General features: G+C 39.4%; 2 protein-coding genes and 1 pseudogene across 3 annotated transcripts; 2 read left to right on the top strand and 1 right to left on the bottom strand.

The window, feature by feature from the left end:
- Positions 1-1804: 1804 nt before the first annotated feature.
- On the top strand, positions 1805-7390 carry LOC145903238 (gamma-aminobutyric acid receptor subunit rho-2-like; annotated as a pseudogene).
- A 2794-nt stretch (positions 7391-10184) lies between these two features.
- On the top strand, positions 10185-11021 carry LOC145903237 (uncharacterized). The gene is made up of 4 exons (XM_082991303.1): positions 10185-10288; positions 10390-10539; positions 10598-10654; positions 10838-11021. The coding sequence occupies exons 1-4, from the start codon at positions 10185-10187 to the stop codon at positions 11019-11021; spliced, it is 495 nt and encodes a 164-aa protein (XP_082847429.1).
- A 1342-nt stretch (positions 11022-12363) lies between these two features.
- LOC145902619 (receptor-interacting serine/threonine-protein kinase 3-like) lies at positions 12364-15594 on the bottom strand. 2 transcript variants are annotated; one of them, XM_082990658.1, is made up of 6 exons: positions 15454-15594; positions 15221-15390; positions 14302-15161; positions 14016-14153; positions 13742-13786; positions 12364-13367 (listed from the first exon to the last, which is right to left on the bottom strand). In XM_082990658.1, the coding sequence occupies exons 2-6, from the start codon at positions 15388-15390 to the stop codon at positions 12622-12624; spliced, it is 1959 nt and encodes a 652-aa protein (XP_082846784.1). In that variant the 5' UTR covers positions 15454-15594; the 3' UTR covers positions 12364-12621. The 2 variants fall into 2 exon arrangements, with proteins under 2 accessions (XP_082846784.1, XP_082846785.1); XM_082990659.1 differs by having other exon boundaries at positions 14016-14150.
- Between the last annotated feature and the right edge of the window lie 111 nt (positions 15595-15705).

Genomic DNA, 15705 nt, shown 5'->3' with positions numbered 1-15705 from the left:
TCGTATACGCGTGGGTTCCAATTGTTTTAAATGCACGTCAGTTCAGTTTAAACTTTTTCAAAGGGTTTTTGACGTCATGTAAAACGATTTGACATCAAATTACTGAAGAAATGAAGAAAGACAAAATTAATTGAATCAAAGATTGTGAACGTTTTTGTCATTTCAGAAACATTACTAACGTAAAGTTATCAAAATATCTGGACAGAGGTAAGAATTTAATTGAAGGTTTTGCATGAGTGAACATTCTGGGATAAATGACGTAAGTACAAGCACTAATTAGTGAGCTGCAGAATGCACAACTCTTAGATGGACGCATTATTGTTAGTCATCAAGCAGTGGCCATAGTTTGTTCTCCTGTGGTTCGTGTTTAGTTTTGCCTCTGACTGTCAAGTTCACCGACCATCGTCAGCCACAAGATGGGACCTGATTGGTCGAAACCATGGTCACAATTTTAAGCAGCTCAATGACGTAAGCATTATAAAATAACACTACATCAAATATTCAGGGTCGTAAATAATGTGTTCAGTTCCTTGCATGGCCGGACGTCTCGTTAAAAGGGGGTTTTCCCGGTTCAATCAACTCCCATCACGTGTTGAGAAGAAAGTTTGTTCCATTACACGAGGGGCGATGGTCGTTTATAAAGACCCGGTCGATCGCGGGAATGTTAATGAAGCTTCACCATGACTGGACGGTTCAATTAAGGCGAGTAGAGATAGGCAGAGAGTTAAGCTTTCTTTCAAATCCTATACAGTGTTTGTTATAGTGAAGCTTATAGGATTCCCGCCTTTTCTAACCAGGTTTTAACCCAGTTGTAAAGTTTTGTCCGAAAGTTGATTCAAATTAAATAATTCAGTTTTCACGGCAAGTGTGGCGGTTCGTATGTCTCCAACACTCGATTCGATTGTTGAGGGGTTTCTGGAAATAAGCTGATGTTGTTTGTTGCTCTATAACTCACAGAAATTATGTCGTCATAATCAAAGAGGTTTACAAGAGAACGTCAAGTTCACCCACAGGAATGGACAGGTTGCGGCGCATTTGTTCAGCAAATCAACAAATAGTTTGAAGCCTTCATATATTCATGCCCTCCGTTGTCGCACAAGACAATAAACAGAGCATAGCTGAGCAGTATTGATTGGAGAGAAGTAGCATTTACACGGAGTTCGTTCCACTCATGTCTGTGCTTACTTCACCTTGTGGGACGTCTATATTGATCCAAGGCAACGTTCACGAAACCTGCAGAGATCTCGTTGTGTTCTGAAGTTCCAGGATGGCGACCTCAGCGGGAAAAATCTTGTTGCAGAACTTCGTATTTTAGAAGCGAAAAATTTTGTGACAAATCTGAGATAACGAAGAAACATCGAAAAGTGTTGCATTGAGTTAAAATAGAAATTCACTGGAAATTTAAACCATCGTTTTGATTGCGATCAACTTACAGAGGTTTTTAAACCCTTAACCCCCAGAGTTTTGATGTCTTTATAAATTATGACTTTGCTGTTACAGGTAGTTAGCTTTATTTAAATATGCGACTGGAGTTTCATGCTTCACTGGTTATCCGAAAAAACTGAAAACAAAAACATCAAAATTTGATAATTATGATTCCGTCATCAAAATTTTGTTTAATCATTTCATTGTAAGTATTGAGTCATAAAATATAGATTTTCCCTCAGATTGTTTAAGCTCTAATAATTCTTCAGAATTCTTTCGGCGCCTCCGGGGTTCTTTGGACTAAACGTGACGTCACAAACGCCAATAAGCCACGTTTTAAGAAACGCGGGAAATACCCGATTCTGGGAACAACGTAAGAATGAGTTTAATTTCTATGAAGTGCGTTTGTATTTACCTCAATTTCCTCACTTTACTCGTCCCGCAGTGTTTTCCGCTCCAACAATTACCTCAAACCAGCTGGGAGGATTGTCGGTTGACGAGCATGGAAACGACATTACAAGGCAGATAGAGAAGATGTTTCGGGATCATTCCTATGAATTAAGTATAAGACCTCGTAATAAAGGTTGGTAATCGTAATGTTGGAGAGAAAATCACAACAAAATAAAACCATGCTTAAATAACACCTGAGGGAGTTTCCCGTAAACAGGAAAATGTGCGGGGCGAGTCTTTGGGGTTGATGGTACTTTGTCACAAAGTCAGAAGGGGGGGACCCGTTGGTGATTTTAAAGGTGTGACAACAATTAAAATAGTTAAGAATAAATAATCTTCCTCAACCCTTTGACGCATATTTTCAATTATTTTTAAAAGAGACGCAATTTTCGCGTTACGTTTGAATTTGGGAATTTTCATCTCGGTTTTGAATCAAACAAATAAGTTTTTCTGACGATTTCTAACGCGAAATTTCTTCAAAATTTCAGGTCGACCAATCAGAGTGGGACTTTCCCTAATGATAGAAAGCATAACCGATATTTCAGAGAAAAACATGGTGGGTGTTTTGTACGTTTTAATGTCAACCTCTAATGTAAAGAGTTTTGGTTTTGCGGTGTTTAAACCACAACCAGCGTAGTTTCAGTAATCTGTAGTTCATTATTCAGTGTTTCCTAACAATGAAAACAAAGCCCAAAGTTTTAAGTGTATGACACTTTTCGTCTCATGTGAGTTGTCACTTGAATTTCACATGAAAGCAATCCTCACAACTCATATGATACAGGACCTCACGTTCACGCTCCGCATGCACGAGACGTGGAAAGATCCCAGACTCAGTTTTCGTTCAAGGTTTGGGATGAAAAGTGTGGTTTTACCGAGTCGACTTATCTCTAAACTTTGGGTGCCAGGTTAGATTCCTTCATACTTGGTTCAATATCTGGTGCTCAATAAAATTCCTATGTTTGTATAAAGTTACAAATATTTTGCGCAAAAATTTGTAACAGCGGCCGAACTTACTCCAAGGCGGATTCTGGCACAAACAGTTGCGATGCCAACGTTTCTGTTGCTAGAAGCTTCCATCAGGATGCAAGGAAATGCGCAAACACAGCGGGGGTGCAACCCCTAAGACTCCATAAGATAACGTCAATGAATTATTTTATAATCACCATTTGTAAGAAAACATAATTCTGAAGCATCATTAGCATATTGACTCGCTAGAATCTTTCATGGCAATGTTTTATTCGAATTAACCTCCGTCCCATTGGGGATGCCCGGTGGTAAATATGAAGCTGGGGGGAATTTAAAGGGGGGATCATCAATATTAATGTCTTGTTGTGGTAAAAATGAACAGCTGATCATCACAGTTACCATCTTATCCAGATCTTTACATCATTGGGTCGAAAAGTTCGTTTGTTCATAAGACGACCGTTGATAACCTGGTAATGCGACTCTTCAGCACCGGAAATATCTTCTACAGCGTAAAGTGAGACATTTTTATTCCAAACCCTGATCAAGTTCCACCGCTTGCCAGTCTAAAAGTTGATTGAATGCGAGTTTTTTTGTGGCTGGAGTCCAATTATATCAACACCACCTCTGGCAGCGACAACAGCGCAATAATTCTGAAGCGAATTTTAATTTTTTTTAAATGCCAGCCCACCTTGATGTCCCAGCCTGCATTATTTCTGTGCTGTGTTGCCAGGAAACCAAATAATTTCAGTACTTTTTTTTAACAGAATCACAACAACGGTCGCTTGTCAGATGAGTTTGTATAACTTTCCACTCGACACAGAAAGTTGCTCCCTCATGTTTCAAAGTTGTAAGTTCTGGTTGTGTAAGAATTAGAAAGTTGTTGTAATGTCGCTATTACGTCATCATACGTCACCATACAAACAACAACACCAATGCACAAGTTATTTTCCCGAACCTTCCTAAGCACAGGGTACAGTTATGAAACTGAAAAATAAATTTATATTTTTTCAAAAGATTAAACTTTGATGGCGAATTTGCCAGCCTGGAAGTTCAGCAGAGTTTCCATAATTTCCGTTTACGTCAATTTTCCGTTTCAAATATTTTACCGATATTTAATACACGCGGGAGGTAACCTTTAACATCAAATCCAAACCTCTGTCAATTCATGCCTTGGATGAATGCGTTTGATTTAACAACTTTAGATTTGAATAAACTGTGTTTAGTTTTACGACAAGATCAATTTATTGATTATCACAACGATTCAATGATGAGGTCGAAAGTAGTTGGGTTGCAGAACCGACAACAGTCCGACCTTCAAACATTTAGTCAGTATCGCTTGTGAACATTATTCATGATGCAGTTTAACTGGTGAACCCTGAAGTGGGTTCAGGTGTGAAAATTTAGATTTAAAATGTTGTAGGAAACCACTGCAATTAATGTTTTCCTTCATGACACTAAATAAAAACAAACAACTTTCGGGATCAAAATCAGTCCCGAATCAAAGTAATTTGTTCATCTAATCAGTGCCAGGTTGTTTTCTTTTATCACTTGAACTAAAGACAAACCTACTTAATAAACATATCTCTTGTATTGGGATCCCACAGTGGACTCTACGCTCAATCCCAGATCAATGCGTTCTTAACTTTAAACTCTCTCTATCTCTCTCTCTCTCGAACTTGAACTTGAACTTGATCGTTTGTTTCACATCATCCGTTTCGAGAGATCTTTGAGAATCCCAGCATTATTGAATTGAACGCAAACATCTGTTGTAGATTTGGTGGTGGCTCATTTGCGTATAATCCCCTGTTTTGTACTTGTGTGGTAAAACACAACAACCTACACTAACACGCGTTGTTATGAGTCATAATATGCAAGTGAATCCAGGGTAAAGAATGTTGACGTACAAGTATAAAAACTCAAGTAATTTCCAATTCAACGTAATTTACCGTGTCCTGTTCAAATTCCTGGAATCTGTTTCTCGGCAAATTCTGACCTAAAGGTATTATATTATTACGTCATAGTGGGGCACAGTAAAGACGAATTGGTTCTGGAATGGTCGGTGGGAGAACACATGGAAGATTTGTTCATGGACACGAGGCTTGTGACGAATATGCCGAAGTTCAGGCTCGTCCACCACAAATTCCACTCAAGAAACGTCACAATATCGGGCATGGCGCAATACACAGGTGAGATGATGGGGAGAATTCTCTTATTCTGTTCAACATCGGTTCTAACGCAAACACAACTCCATTTGAAATAGAGAAGAATTCGCACAGTTGGTGTAAAACAGTCAGTGGTTCGCACGGTCTGTGAGGTCCCGTCAGTGAAGTTGTAGACTGAACTAATTCCACATGCCACACTGACCAGACTTGTAGCTCGAACTACTACTGTCTGCAGATGGTTCTTATAAATTTAAATCTTATTTTAAACTATTCTATTCATAAGTTGTATTTCGAAGCTAATTTACAAACTCTTATCTTTTATTTTAAACCTTCGTTACAAATACATCATCAATCTCCTACTGACAACTTTGATTGGCCTCATGATGACGTATAGGCGAAATATTGATGCTCTAAAGTAATAGCTTAGATGATTTTGCAATAATCTCGGTTAATCCTGGTAGTCACTTAAACAGAAATAAGGTTATTTGACCCGAAATGGTTTGATGAACGTTTTTGCTCTAATTCCTGTTTGTAAACGAACCCATGTTTATTGACAACAATTTACGTCATCCTAACCAACAGGGGAGAAGTCTCAACTGCAAGTGAGTTTCGAGTTGAAGAGATATCTCCTGTCAGTGTTCTTCCAATCCTACTTCCCAGCAATGATTATGGTTGTGTTGGCCGGCTTGGGGATGTGGATTGATCCACGGTCTGTCCCAGCCCGGGTATCCATGGGTGAGAACGTTAAGTCGGACACACAGTGGTTGCTGATTCTTAGCAAAACTGTTTTAGAATTGAACATTCCTGGCGTAAAGAAATTTTTGGCATGAAACATTAGTTCTCAATCACTAATGCCTTCTGCTCTGTATACCACGCTAACCACGTGGTGAAAGATGTGTCCGACCCCCCCAACGGACACATCTTTCGTGGAACCCCTGACAACGCCCCGTGGTCCCCAGGGTGGTCATAGACCACTGTTAGAAAACCCCGACACAGAAACTAAGTCGTGAACAACCATAAATAAAAAATCACCTAATATCCCAATACACCATAAAGATCTTAGACAGTTCGAATCGCATATACATCACAAATGACGTGTTTTATAGGGGTGACGTCAGTGCTTACAATATCGACCATCATCACCGGTTTGAAGTCGTCCTTACCAAAGGTAGAGGAATTATTAATTGTTAACATGACGTCATTCCAATAAAATCCTCCGCAGGTTTCTTACCTCACAGCCATGGATATTTATCTCTGGGTCTGCTTTCTGTTCGTCTTCTCGACTGTTCTAGAATTCTGCGTGCTCAACTTTTTTATGACGAAACAGAAGAAACGTTCCTTTGACAACATGAGTGACCCAGAGGATAATCACCTGGTAAAATATGACGTCACATAATTCATGCAATGTCTGATGAATTACGACCGGGGTTAATTCGTTTAGCAAATTTATTCACAGCATACGAAAACACATTTAAACACCGGTTAATCCTGTTGTTAAAAGCTAGTGCTTGGTGCATTTTGCCATTACGGTAGTTATACAGTGATCGCCAGTACAGCATCTACAGTCTATGGATTAAGATCACCATTTTGCAATATTTGAAGCCATTTTTTTACCCAGGTTTTATTTCCGGTGAAATTTTCCCATCACTGATATTAATCAAGAGGAGACAGTTTAGTTTTCTGAATAACTTTTCGTTTGTTTATAGCGCCCCCGTGCGGGTGACATGAGGAAGATGTTGGATTCTCACATCATGGAGGAATCATGTCTTCATCACTCAAAGTAAAAATACACATTTTTATTAACATGAATTTGTTGGCGTTAAAACGCGGAGAGTGAATGGCTGTTGTACCTATTTTGTCTGCATATCATCAGATTCTTGTTGCAAATATCAGGTAAATTGTTGTAAAACACCTCAGGAATTAACCGACGGATCTGTCTGTTACGTATAAGTGTCGGTAAAACAGAATGTGGCGGACGACCGTTTAAAGATCGCACTATAATCCATGCAATGTCGTTTATATTTCACAGCAATTACCAACACCAGAAAATATCCGAGGACATAGCGGTCATCTACAGATCCTCCCCCTACCAACCTCACAGATATAACGGAGCCGTTAAAAGAACAAACCACAACAATCAAAAGCCCGATCCGGTAAACCCCTTTTTCATCCCCCTGTAGTAACGGACGCGCGACCAACGCACTTATATCTAGAACCCGTCGCTATGGCAACGCATGTGCAACGAACGAAGTTTGCGCGATGACGCGGCGTCTCTCGATGTATTCTTCCGCGTGGGATACTTTTTCACCTTCCTCGCCTTTAACGGAATTTACTGGGGTTATTACGTCATTTCCACCCAACACAATGAGTCGGAGGAGGACGGATGAACTTGTTACGTCACAATAGATTGTTATGACGCCATACTGCAATTCGAGTGGGAGCAATGTCGGAATCACGTGATGAAAAACATTTTTTTTTGCAATTTGGTGACGTCATCGAAGTTTGTCGCAATAAATTGAAAATGGCGGTAAATCCTGGCGAGGAAAGAAGCTGGGAATTACTTGCAGTGGAGATTCTCTGTTATTCGGTGTTTGAAATTATATTGATGATTATCACTGAACCAAGCAACGTAAAAAGTTTTTGGCAACATTATTTACAAAACATGTTTTACAAACAAGTACAAAGAAACACTAGGTGCGACTGAAGAGTTTCGCATCGGTCAAGCGCTCGACCCATTTACCAAGGAAAACATGATCAGGATTCGTAGCCTGGATATCGTGGGTTCGAATCCCGAACAAGAACAAAATGTGTACAAACGTGTGTTGTTTGAATTAAGCTTGGACACAAATATGGATTGAATTAAAAACCATCAGTGTTAAGTTGTTTGGCTCCCACGGATTATCGTGACGTCACCTATCCACGTAACTGGGAATTCAACTATTTGCTTTGTTTACGGCAAAATGAAAAACTTATGTAAAACCTGCAAACGCAACAACCCTTTAAAGGTAACCACGCCATTGTTTCATGTAATCGGTTGATTGGCAGGATCGCACAACTGCGCAGGTCCTTACTTGGCGATCACAGCTATCGTATCGAGGTCAATAAAACCTGCAAAGTAAATACATTGTGATCTGCGATGGAAGTGACGTCAAATCTGTAAAAAAACAAATAATTGACAAGCAACAAAATTACATCCAAACAACCTCGAGCCCTCGACCTTCGACATTCCGCTTGTCAAAAATTTTGACCTGATATTGGTTAGATAATGTTGCGCCCACTTCTCGTATCGAGTGGCGGAAAATGAAATACAAATATGACGAAACAAACAGAATCCCCTCTCCATGCCAGGTGGTGTTTGTTCAGTGTTGGATTGAAGGTCGGCGGATAAAACCACACTTCATATTAATCCCCAATCTCTTTCCACGTAAAACTGATAATTTTGGAAAAATGGAAGGATTTTTGTGATTGCATTTTGCTTACTTGTGAACATGTGATGACGAATAATTACAACATAGGGTAAAACCCAGTGAACATTACAATGGTTTCACGCCTTAAAAGTTTTAATTACGAAATGAAATGTTTCGCAAAATCAAGTCGGGGATTTAAAAATTACATTTATTCGATCAAATTTTGTGCCAGGATATTTTTGTTATTGTCGAAGTTGAGAATTCGTTTTGTCCGGCGTAAAGTGGAGGTTCCAATCCTCAGGGTTTGTGCACATATGTCTGGACCTGGAAGAAGTTTTTCCTCTCATGTTTTGTTCCATTTCACCACTATTTTGTCGAATTTAGTGAAAACCACCCAGTTTTCAATGCTCCTAAACCACACAATTTTAAACCTTCGCCCTCCTCCCCGCAAACAAACCATGAATATTCTCATGTCGTTAACAATAAAACGTCACCGCCTCTCTACCATCTGCCACTGCGTGATTGTGTCAACATCAATCCACTTTAAACACGGATTACCGACTCTTCGACTTCTCTCACATAATTGCAAACAAAAGCGCGATTTTATTGCAACAAGAGGGTTCTTGTTGTTTCATACTTTTATTATCATGTGTTTGTTGTCTAACGTTTGTGGTGCCATGAATTGCACAAGGCATCAACAGTTCATAAGAATCCAACTTACGGCAGAAAATTTCGAAAACAATTGTTGCAGGACTCGAACGAACCGGTCAATATGTCACAAAATCTAAATATTTTAAACATTAAATGTTTCGTTCGAATGTAATGATTTGACGATGTTTTCATCACAATCCCTGTTTCGAACGACTGGATTCATATGTGTTTGTTACGTCATAATAAGAACTTAAACACGTTCGTGCTGCAGATGTGACAAAAACAAACAAAGGTCGAGTTGTGACAACAATAGAAACATTCTTCAATTAAAAAACAATTACTTACCCTCTATCACGTAACAAGTGTCGCGTTTCCATTACAAACCCATGTGTGACGTAACATTGCTTGTGTGTTGTGTTCTAAAGTAAATGTACGTTTTGCGACGCACGTTGGAATTTTGCAACAATTGTTACAGTGACGTCACAGACGGGCAATTAATTGCTCGTTGACTACGAAACAATCGAGCGCCATATGGTGGATGACTTGTTGGTTCCGCCATAAATTTTCATTGGTTTCTCGACTTCCCCTCAATTTCTCAGGATTCTCGATTGTTTCAAACAAAAGGCGTTGTGCTAGAAAAACGCCACTGTGACGTCACAATCCCAGATAAATGTCAATAGAATGAGATCGGTTTGGTATAAATGCGACGCATCCACGACACATTGATCACAGAAGTCAGAAATTGGTGTTGGTTTCTTGCAACATCTAGATTCGGATGAGACGAACGCAAGCCTCCGTTTTAAGGTTAACCGCATGGTAAGGTTGGTATAAGTTAGTGGAATAATATTGTTCTACATAATTGTTACCGGAGTTCTAACTATGCTCAGTGTCCGATTCCGGTTTTATGTCAAGTGCGTAATTGTTGGCTTGCAACAGCAATGACGTAGAAAAACAAATGCTTTTACGGCATTTGGTGGCTTTGGTGCAGTCTGAGATATTTTTGAACACAAAAGTGGGCCCTGGGTGAAGAAGGTTGGGGATCAACTTCACCAAACACTAAACCTATGTTCGTTTCAGTATAGACGTTCATTCTTGTTGTGGAAAAACATTAAAAAGTTCAAAAATGTTTAAAATGATTCTTGTTGTTGTTTTGTTCGTAAACTTTCAAACTGGAACATCGGCTTCAGTCAACCGGGAAATTACAGACGAAGAAGCCCGGATTTTGACGTAAGCATGACTCATCAAAAATGATTACAAATTTAAAATTTAAAACTAGAACCTATGGGCACAAAAATCCTCCTTAATTTAACTGGATATTGCTTATTCAGCAATCTTGCGTCGCTGGAGCAGAATGGTGACTCAGCAGATTTCAGTACGCCCGAGAAAAGATATTCGCAATCTTATGCGACCCAGATTAAGTCGAACTCGTTCAACCAGGCAGCAATGCGAAAATTCCTCACCTACATTATCGGCAAACGGTAAGAAGAAATTTGTTGGTTTACAAACACATTGTTTTAACCTATAATGTCTCATCAGTGCAGCTGGTGACTGCGGTTCTGGAATATTTAAAACAGTGTTGATAAATGGATTGACGTAAGTGTTGAGGTTAGATGAGGTTAAGATTTGTTTAAGTTAAATGTTGTTGGATTGAAGGCGATATTTGCGCGGGAACTAAAGATTGGGGGGGGGGGGATTTTCCTGGCTTGAAGTGTCCAATTGGTCATTGTTCGAAAAGTTATTTATATTCTTTCAATTTAGAAAACTTTTATTTGACAGAAATTCCGGAACAAAATCTGCCAAGAAAACCCCGGAAAAAAGATCAGGTGCTGACTCTGCCGCATTGGAAGCCGACACTCTACCATCCTCTGACGCTCCGGATCTGTCGGCTTACGTTCTCATTCTTGGCAAGATTGACGACAAAGTCCTTTCTGAGGTCATAAACGAAACTTCTATCAACTAGATTGTGACGTCAAACGCGTCATAGTTGCTGTGTTTGTGTAAGTTATATCCGAACGTCTCATTTCCATGGTGACGGAAGTCATCTTTTATATTGTTGTTTTGTTGTAAATAAAATGGCAAGTGTTGAAAGCTTTGTGAGGTTTACCGAGGGATTTGGGTTAAGTGTGTGAGGGTGAGGTTTTGTGTAACTCCCACCCACGCATAGATTTTATAAGCGATCCTGGTCGTTCATTTGCTGTATGACGTCACTCTTATAAATATATAAATCAAAAAACGTTAAACAGACGACTCAGGATTATTTATAATATTTAACGCTCGTTAATTGTTAGTCATACAAAGGGTTGGCCCTTGCTTGGCGACTGCTGTAACTTCCTACATAAGTTGTCGTATACAAGCTTAATGTGGATGTGGAAGTGTTGAACGCAGGTTTCTAAACGAAAATTATGCGACCTGAAACCTAAGGTCTCATAACATTAGGTTGGTAAACAGAGCTGCTAACAATTGCCAATGAGCGCGTGGTGGCGCTATAGAAACACAATTATGTTCGAAGTTGACGATTTTGTTGCCTGAGGTAGAATGTTAAGAGTGCGTTTCATCGAAAAACACCTGGTACTTGCAAGTGCGTTTATTGAAAATGGAAGTTGCAAGCCATCATTTTCCGCCAAGTTTGTGATTTATAAACAACTGCTGTGGTCTTCAATCTTCTGGTGTCAAAATATATTATAAAATGTGTTTCTGAGTAATCAATTACGTTAGTTACGTAATAATGGAATACAGGTGTTAGGGAATAGTAAGTAGGGTGTATATCTTCAGCATATATGTATAGAGTCGTTGTAGCGAACAAGTTTAGTTTGAATAGGAATCACGTGACTTGAATATAAGAAGTTCCCAAACAACGAAGACACGTATAAAGACAGGGCTGTCACCGATGTGAAACCGACATAAGAGCGACGGAAAAAAAATTCGACGTCATTTACATAAATTTTGCAAGGTGACCTTTTATATCCGTGATGTTGAAGAGTTAAATTAATTATTTACGCAAAAAACGTTCTGCATTTAACTTCATCCAAAACATAATGTAAAGGACGCCAATGGCTTAAACAGCTCAAAATGCCTAAATATAAGGACGTCCACCACAAGTAAGAACAAATCTTATAAATAAGGACTATATATGGTGACGTGTCACTAGTATAAATCTCTCCAAAACCAGTTGATAACATTGTGGAACTTTATTTAAAGGCAAGCAACAATTTGTAAACTGACATCCCATTCCAACATAATATTACCGTTATTTTGCAAATCTCTCACTACTCAAGACTAAAACACTCAGTGCGAGTGGGAGGAACACAAAGTATTCAACTTTATTTGTTACAATTTTCAGAAAAATCACGATGAAAGATGAAAAGTCATGCAAGCAATTGATGTTCATTGTGACGAAACAAACAAAGTTTTTAAACAATGGTGCACACAGAGACGCAAGAAAACGTATATTAACACGATTGTTCTTGCGTGTGTGACGTCACAAAAGTCATTCTTAAAACTGAAAATAGGTTTTGACCACCAGGTGTCATAATGAAACATACATAGTCATTCAGTCATTCTTATCGCAACTTTGCTTCGTTTCTTTTCAAGTTATTTTCACTTGATTCAATCAATTCCTTCTTTTCTTGTTCAGTCGGGAAGTCTTCAGCCATTCTGTGGGCATCAACAGCTCGCCGATAAAACCCAACCGCGTCACGAACCCGTGAAGTTTCCTCACAAACATAACCAAGATTGTTGAGAAGAATTCCGTATACTCGGTACTTCCCCGACTCTGCTTCAAACTTGCTCCTCATCAGATCCAATCCTTCTTTAATCGTTTCCTCCCTCGATTGATGGGAGTCGATTAAATCAAGACTATATTCGATGTAATGGAGGCACCAACATTCAGACACAACGCGAAGTTTGTCTTCAACATTTGCCAAGTTCTGTGTTTGGTGACGAATGTCCCTAATCAGTGGGATAACGTAATCACCAACAATAGGTTTGTTTGTGACGTCACTGTTTACCATTGCTTTGTTTGTTTTCATCAATTGCCACGCGCAATTCCTTGAACCTTTAGCTGAAAGTTTGGGGTTGGGTTTCTTTGCATAATAATCTGATGATATTTGGAAAAACAACAAAGCTTTACGAAATCTCTTCTCGTTTCTGCTTTTAACAGCGAATTTCTCCAAATCTTCAGCCGTAGTTTCAATTTGAGTTTCAATCAATCGAGAAAGTTGTTGTTTCGTCATAATGGCCTCGGTATATTTTCCATCTTTCAGTGATTTTGAATATTTATCTATCACCAGTTGAGTTTTGGTTCCAGCTAAACATACAAGCATTGTGTAAAGCTAGATGTCATGGTGATGTATTGCGTCACACGTTTATCGACTGACGCAGGGTTCGAAAACCCAAGGTCTATTGGACGAACCTGGTCTCCATGGTGATTTATAGAAAATCATTGAGACATCACATTTTTGGGGTGTATGGTTACAAGCACTAAGTGACGTCAGAGGTCGTTGTAGTCACGTCATTTGTGTGTTAGCGATTAATTCACCAATCAACGTCATCTGACTACGTTTTGAGACCAAGGATTTCCTAAATATGCCGGTATTTCTTGATATTAGATTACTCTAACATGAATTTCAAAATTTTGATTCTGTAGGTAATTATTAATAATATTTAATTCTTAGTACTCACTTTGTTGACGAAACAATTCTTGTAGTTTTGACTTTGTGACGTCATCTGCAAATATAAGTGGATTTTGGTAAAAAGTTTTTCTTTGATTCAAAAAACTGTGACGGTTTGATAATGTTTGAAATTAATGATGACCTTGAGTAAGCCACAATGTCAACTGAACAATACTCCTTGAACACGAGCAGGAGATCGAGGGTTCGAATCCCCGTTCATCATATGAACTAAAATTAATTTTCCACTAAAATACGCTTAGTTTAAAAAATCTAAAATGTAATACCTGGCAACACGACACCAGGTGTCTCCATTTGCAAAGTGGATGACCTTTGAATTTTCAAAACACCGCGTGGTGTTTGACCTTGTGTGACGTCACGTGATGTGCTCGAAAGGTCATCGGTTTTTGACCCACTGCGTTCTTCTACAAACCATTGGTAAGCATAAAAAAGTTATAATCGAAGCTTATTGTAATCACAAAGTAACAGATATTCCGCCGACACGTGACTTTCATAATTTCCTTTACCAACAATTCATGTTTTGTCAAAATTTCAAATAAAACATATTTTTACCTTCTGGTAAATCGAACTTTCTAGTAAATGGCGAAAACTGGCGAAGCGGAACAAGTGGTCTCTGATTGGCTGAGACAGGATCGTTTAAACTCATTTGCCGCACAGAATCTGTCACGTGTTGTAAGATGTCAGCTGGGTTTTTCTTGTCTAACAAGCGTTGATATCGGTCGCGAACTTCTCTCATAGGAGGTCTCTTCCTCGGATCCTGATCCCAACATCGTTTCATTTCTTCATCCATCGTTGTGAGGATTTCCCTCTGACCGTCACCCAAGCTTGCTTTCAACTCTTCAATCTCATCACAGTCGGGTCTCTCTCCGTTGATGATTGCAATCCACAGTTTATTTGCATCCAATGGTGGGTAGGGAAATTCACGGAAGATGAACATGTGGGTCATCACTCCAGTACTATAAACATCGTGTTCTTTCTTTGGCTTCATTGTAATCCGTCTTAACTTTTCTGGTGCCGTATATTCAGCAGTGAATTCGATTTTTTCGCTTTCGACTGGAGCCCGAATGGTGGTCGAACCAGTTACTGCAGCCATACGAGCGCTACCAAAGTCGGCAACCTTTATTTGGAGGCTTCTGGTTAGAAGGGTATTTGCAGGTTTCAGGTCTCCATGAACCAAAGCATCTTGTGGAAACTCGTGGAAGAAAACCACAGCATCCATGGTTTCTTTGAGCATCCTGAGGCGAAGCGAAATATCCAATCCAACGCTTGGATTCAGGAGTAACTGATGGAGATATCCGCCCTCACAATATTCTGTAACGATTCCAATACTGCAGGACAGCGTTGCCCAACCGTACGTTCTGACAACGTTTTCACTTTGGGAAGTTTGAAGTTTCCCAATTTCACTCATGATTCTGAAATATAGTTAGGTAAAGTGCCGCGCCGTAACTAGCGATAAGCTCTCTCTACTCACACGCTCTTTATAAGAGGAATATCTCCTGGCCCTCCTTGGAGAGTCAAGATCTTCACAGCAACTTTGTTGAGTGACTTGTGTTCACCCAACAAAATCGTTCCAAAACTTCCACCACCGACAATAGCTGACCTCGGGTCGCACAGAATCTCATCAGCATCAATCTCATGCATCTGTGGAAAGACAAAATGATTCTTCAAAACCATGTGTTAAATGAAACCGTGTGTTTGACTTACTTTGTTTTGACATGATTAGCCGATCTTGGAATCCTTGCAGTTTTAAAACTATTTCCAGCCTACTGACGACTTCTTGCTACAGATGTTAAACTTTTGTTTTTAATTCGTCGTGACTGCAAAGTGCGAGGCTTCATCTGGAACCATCCAATGAAACAAATCATTCCGATGACGTTGCTACGGTTACGCTTTACCTCTCCAGCTGAAGGCGTGTGACATGATAGTCACGTGATTGATGACGACCAATCACCGCGT

Source organism: Ascidia mentula, chromosome 5 (genome assembly GCF_947561715.1).
Source record: "Ascidia mentula chromosome 5, kaAscMent1.1, whole genome shotgun sequence".
Lineage (NCBI taxonomy): Eukaryota > Metazoa > Chordata > Ascidiacea > Phlebobranchia > Ascidiidae > Ascidia > Ascidia mentula.
Note: the sequence above shows the minus strand (reverse complement) of the source record. Positions and strands in the feature narration are given on the sequence as shown.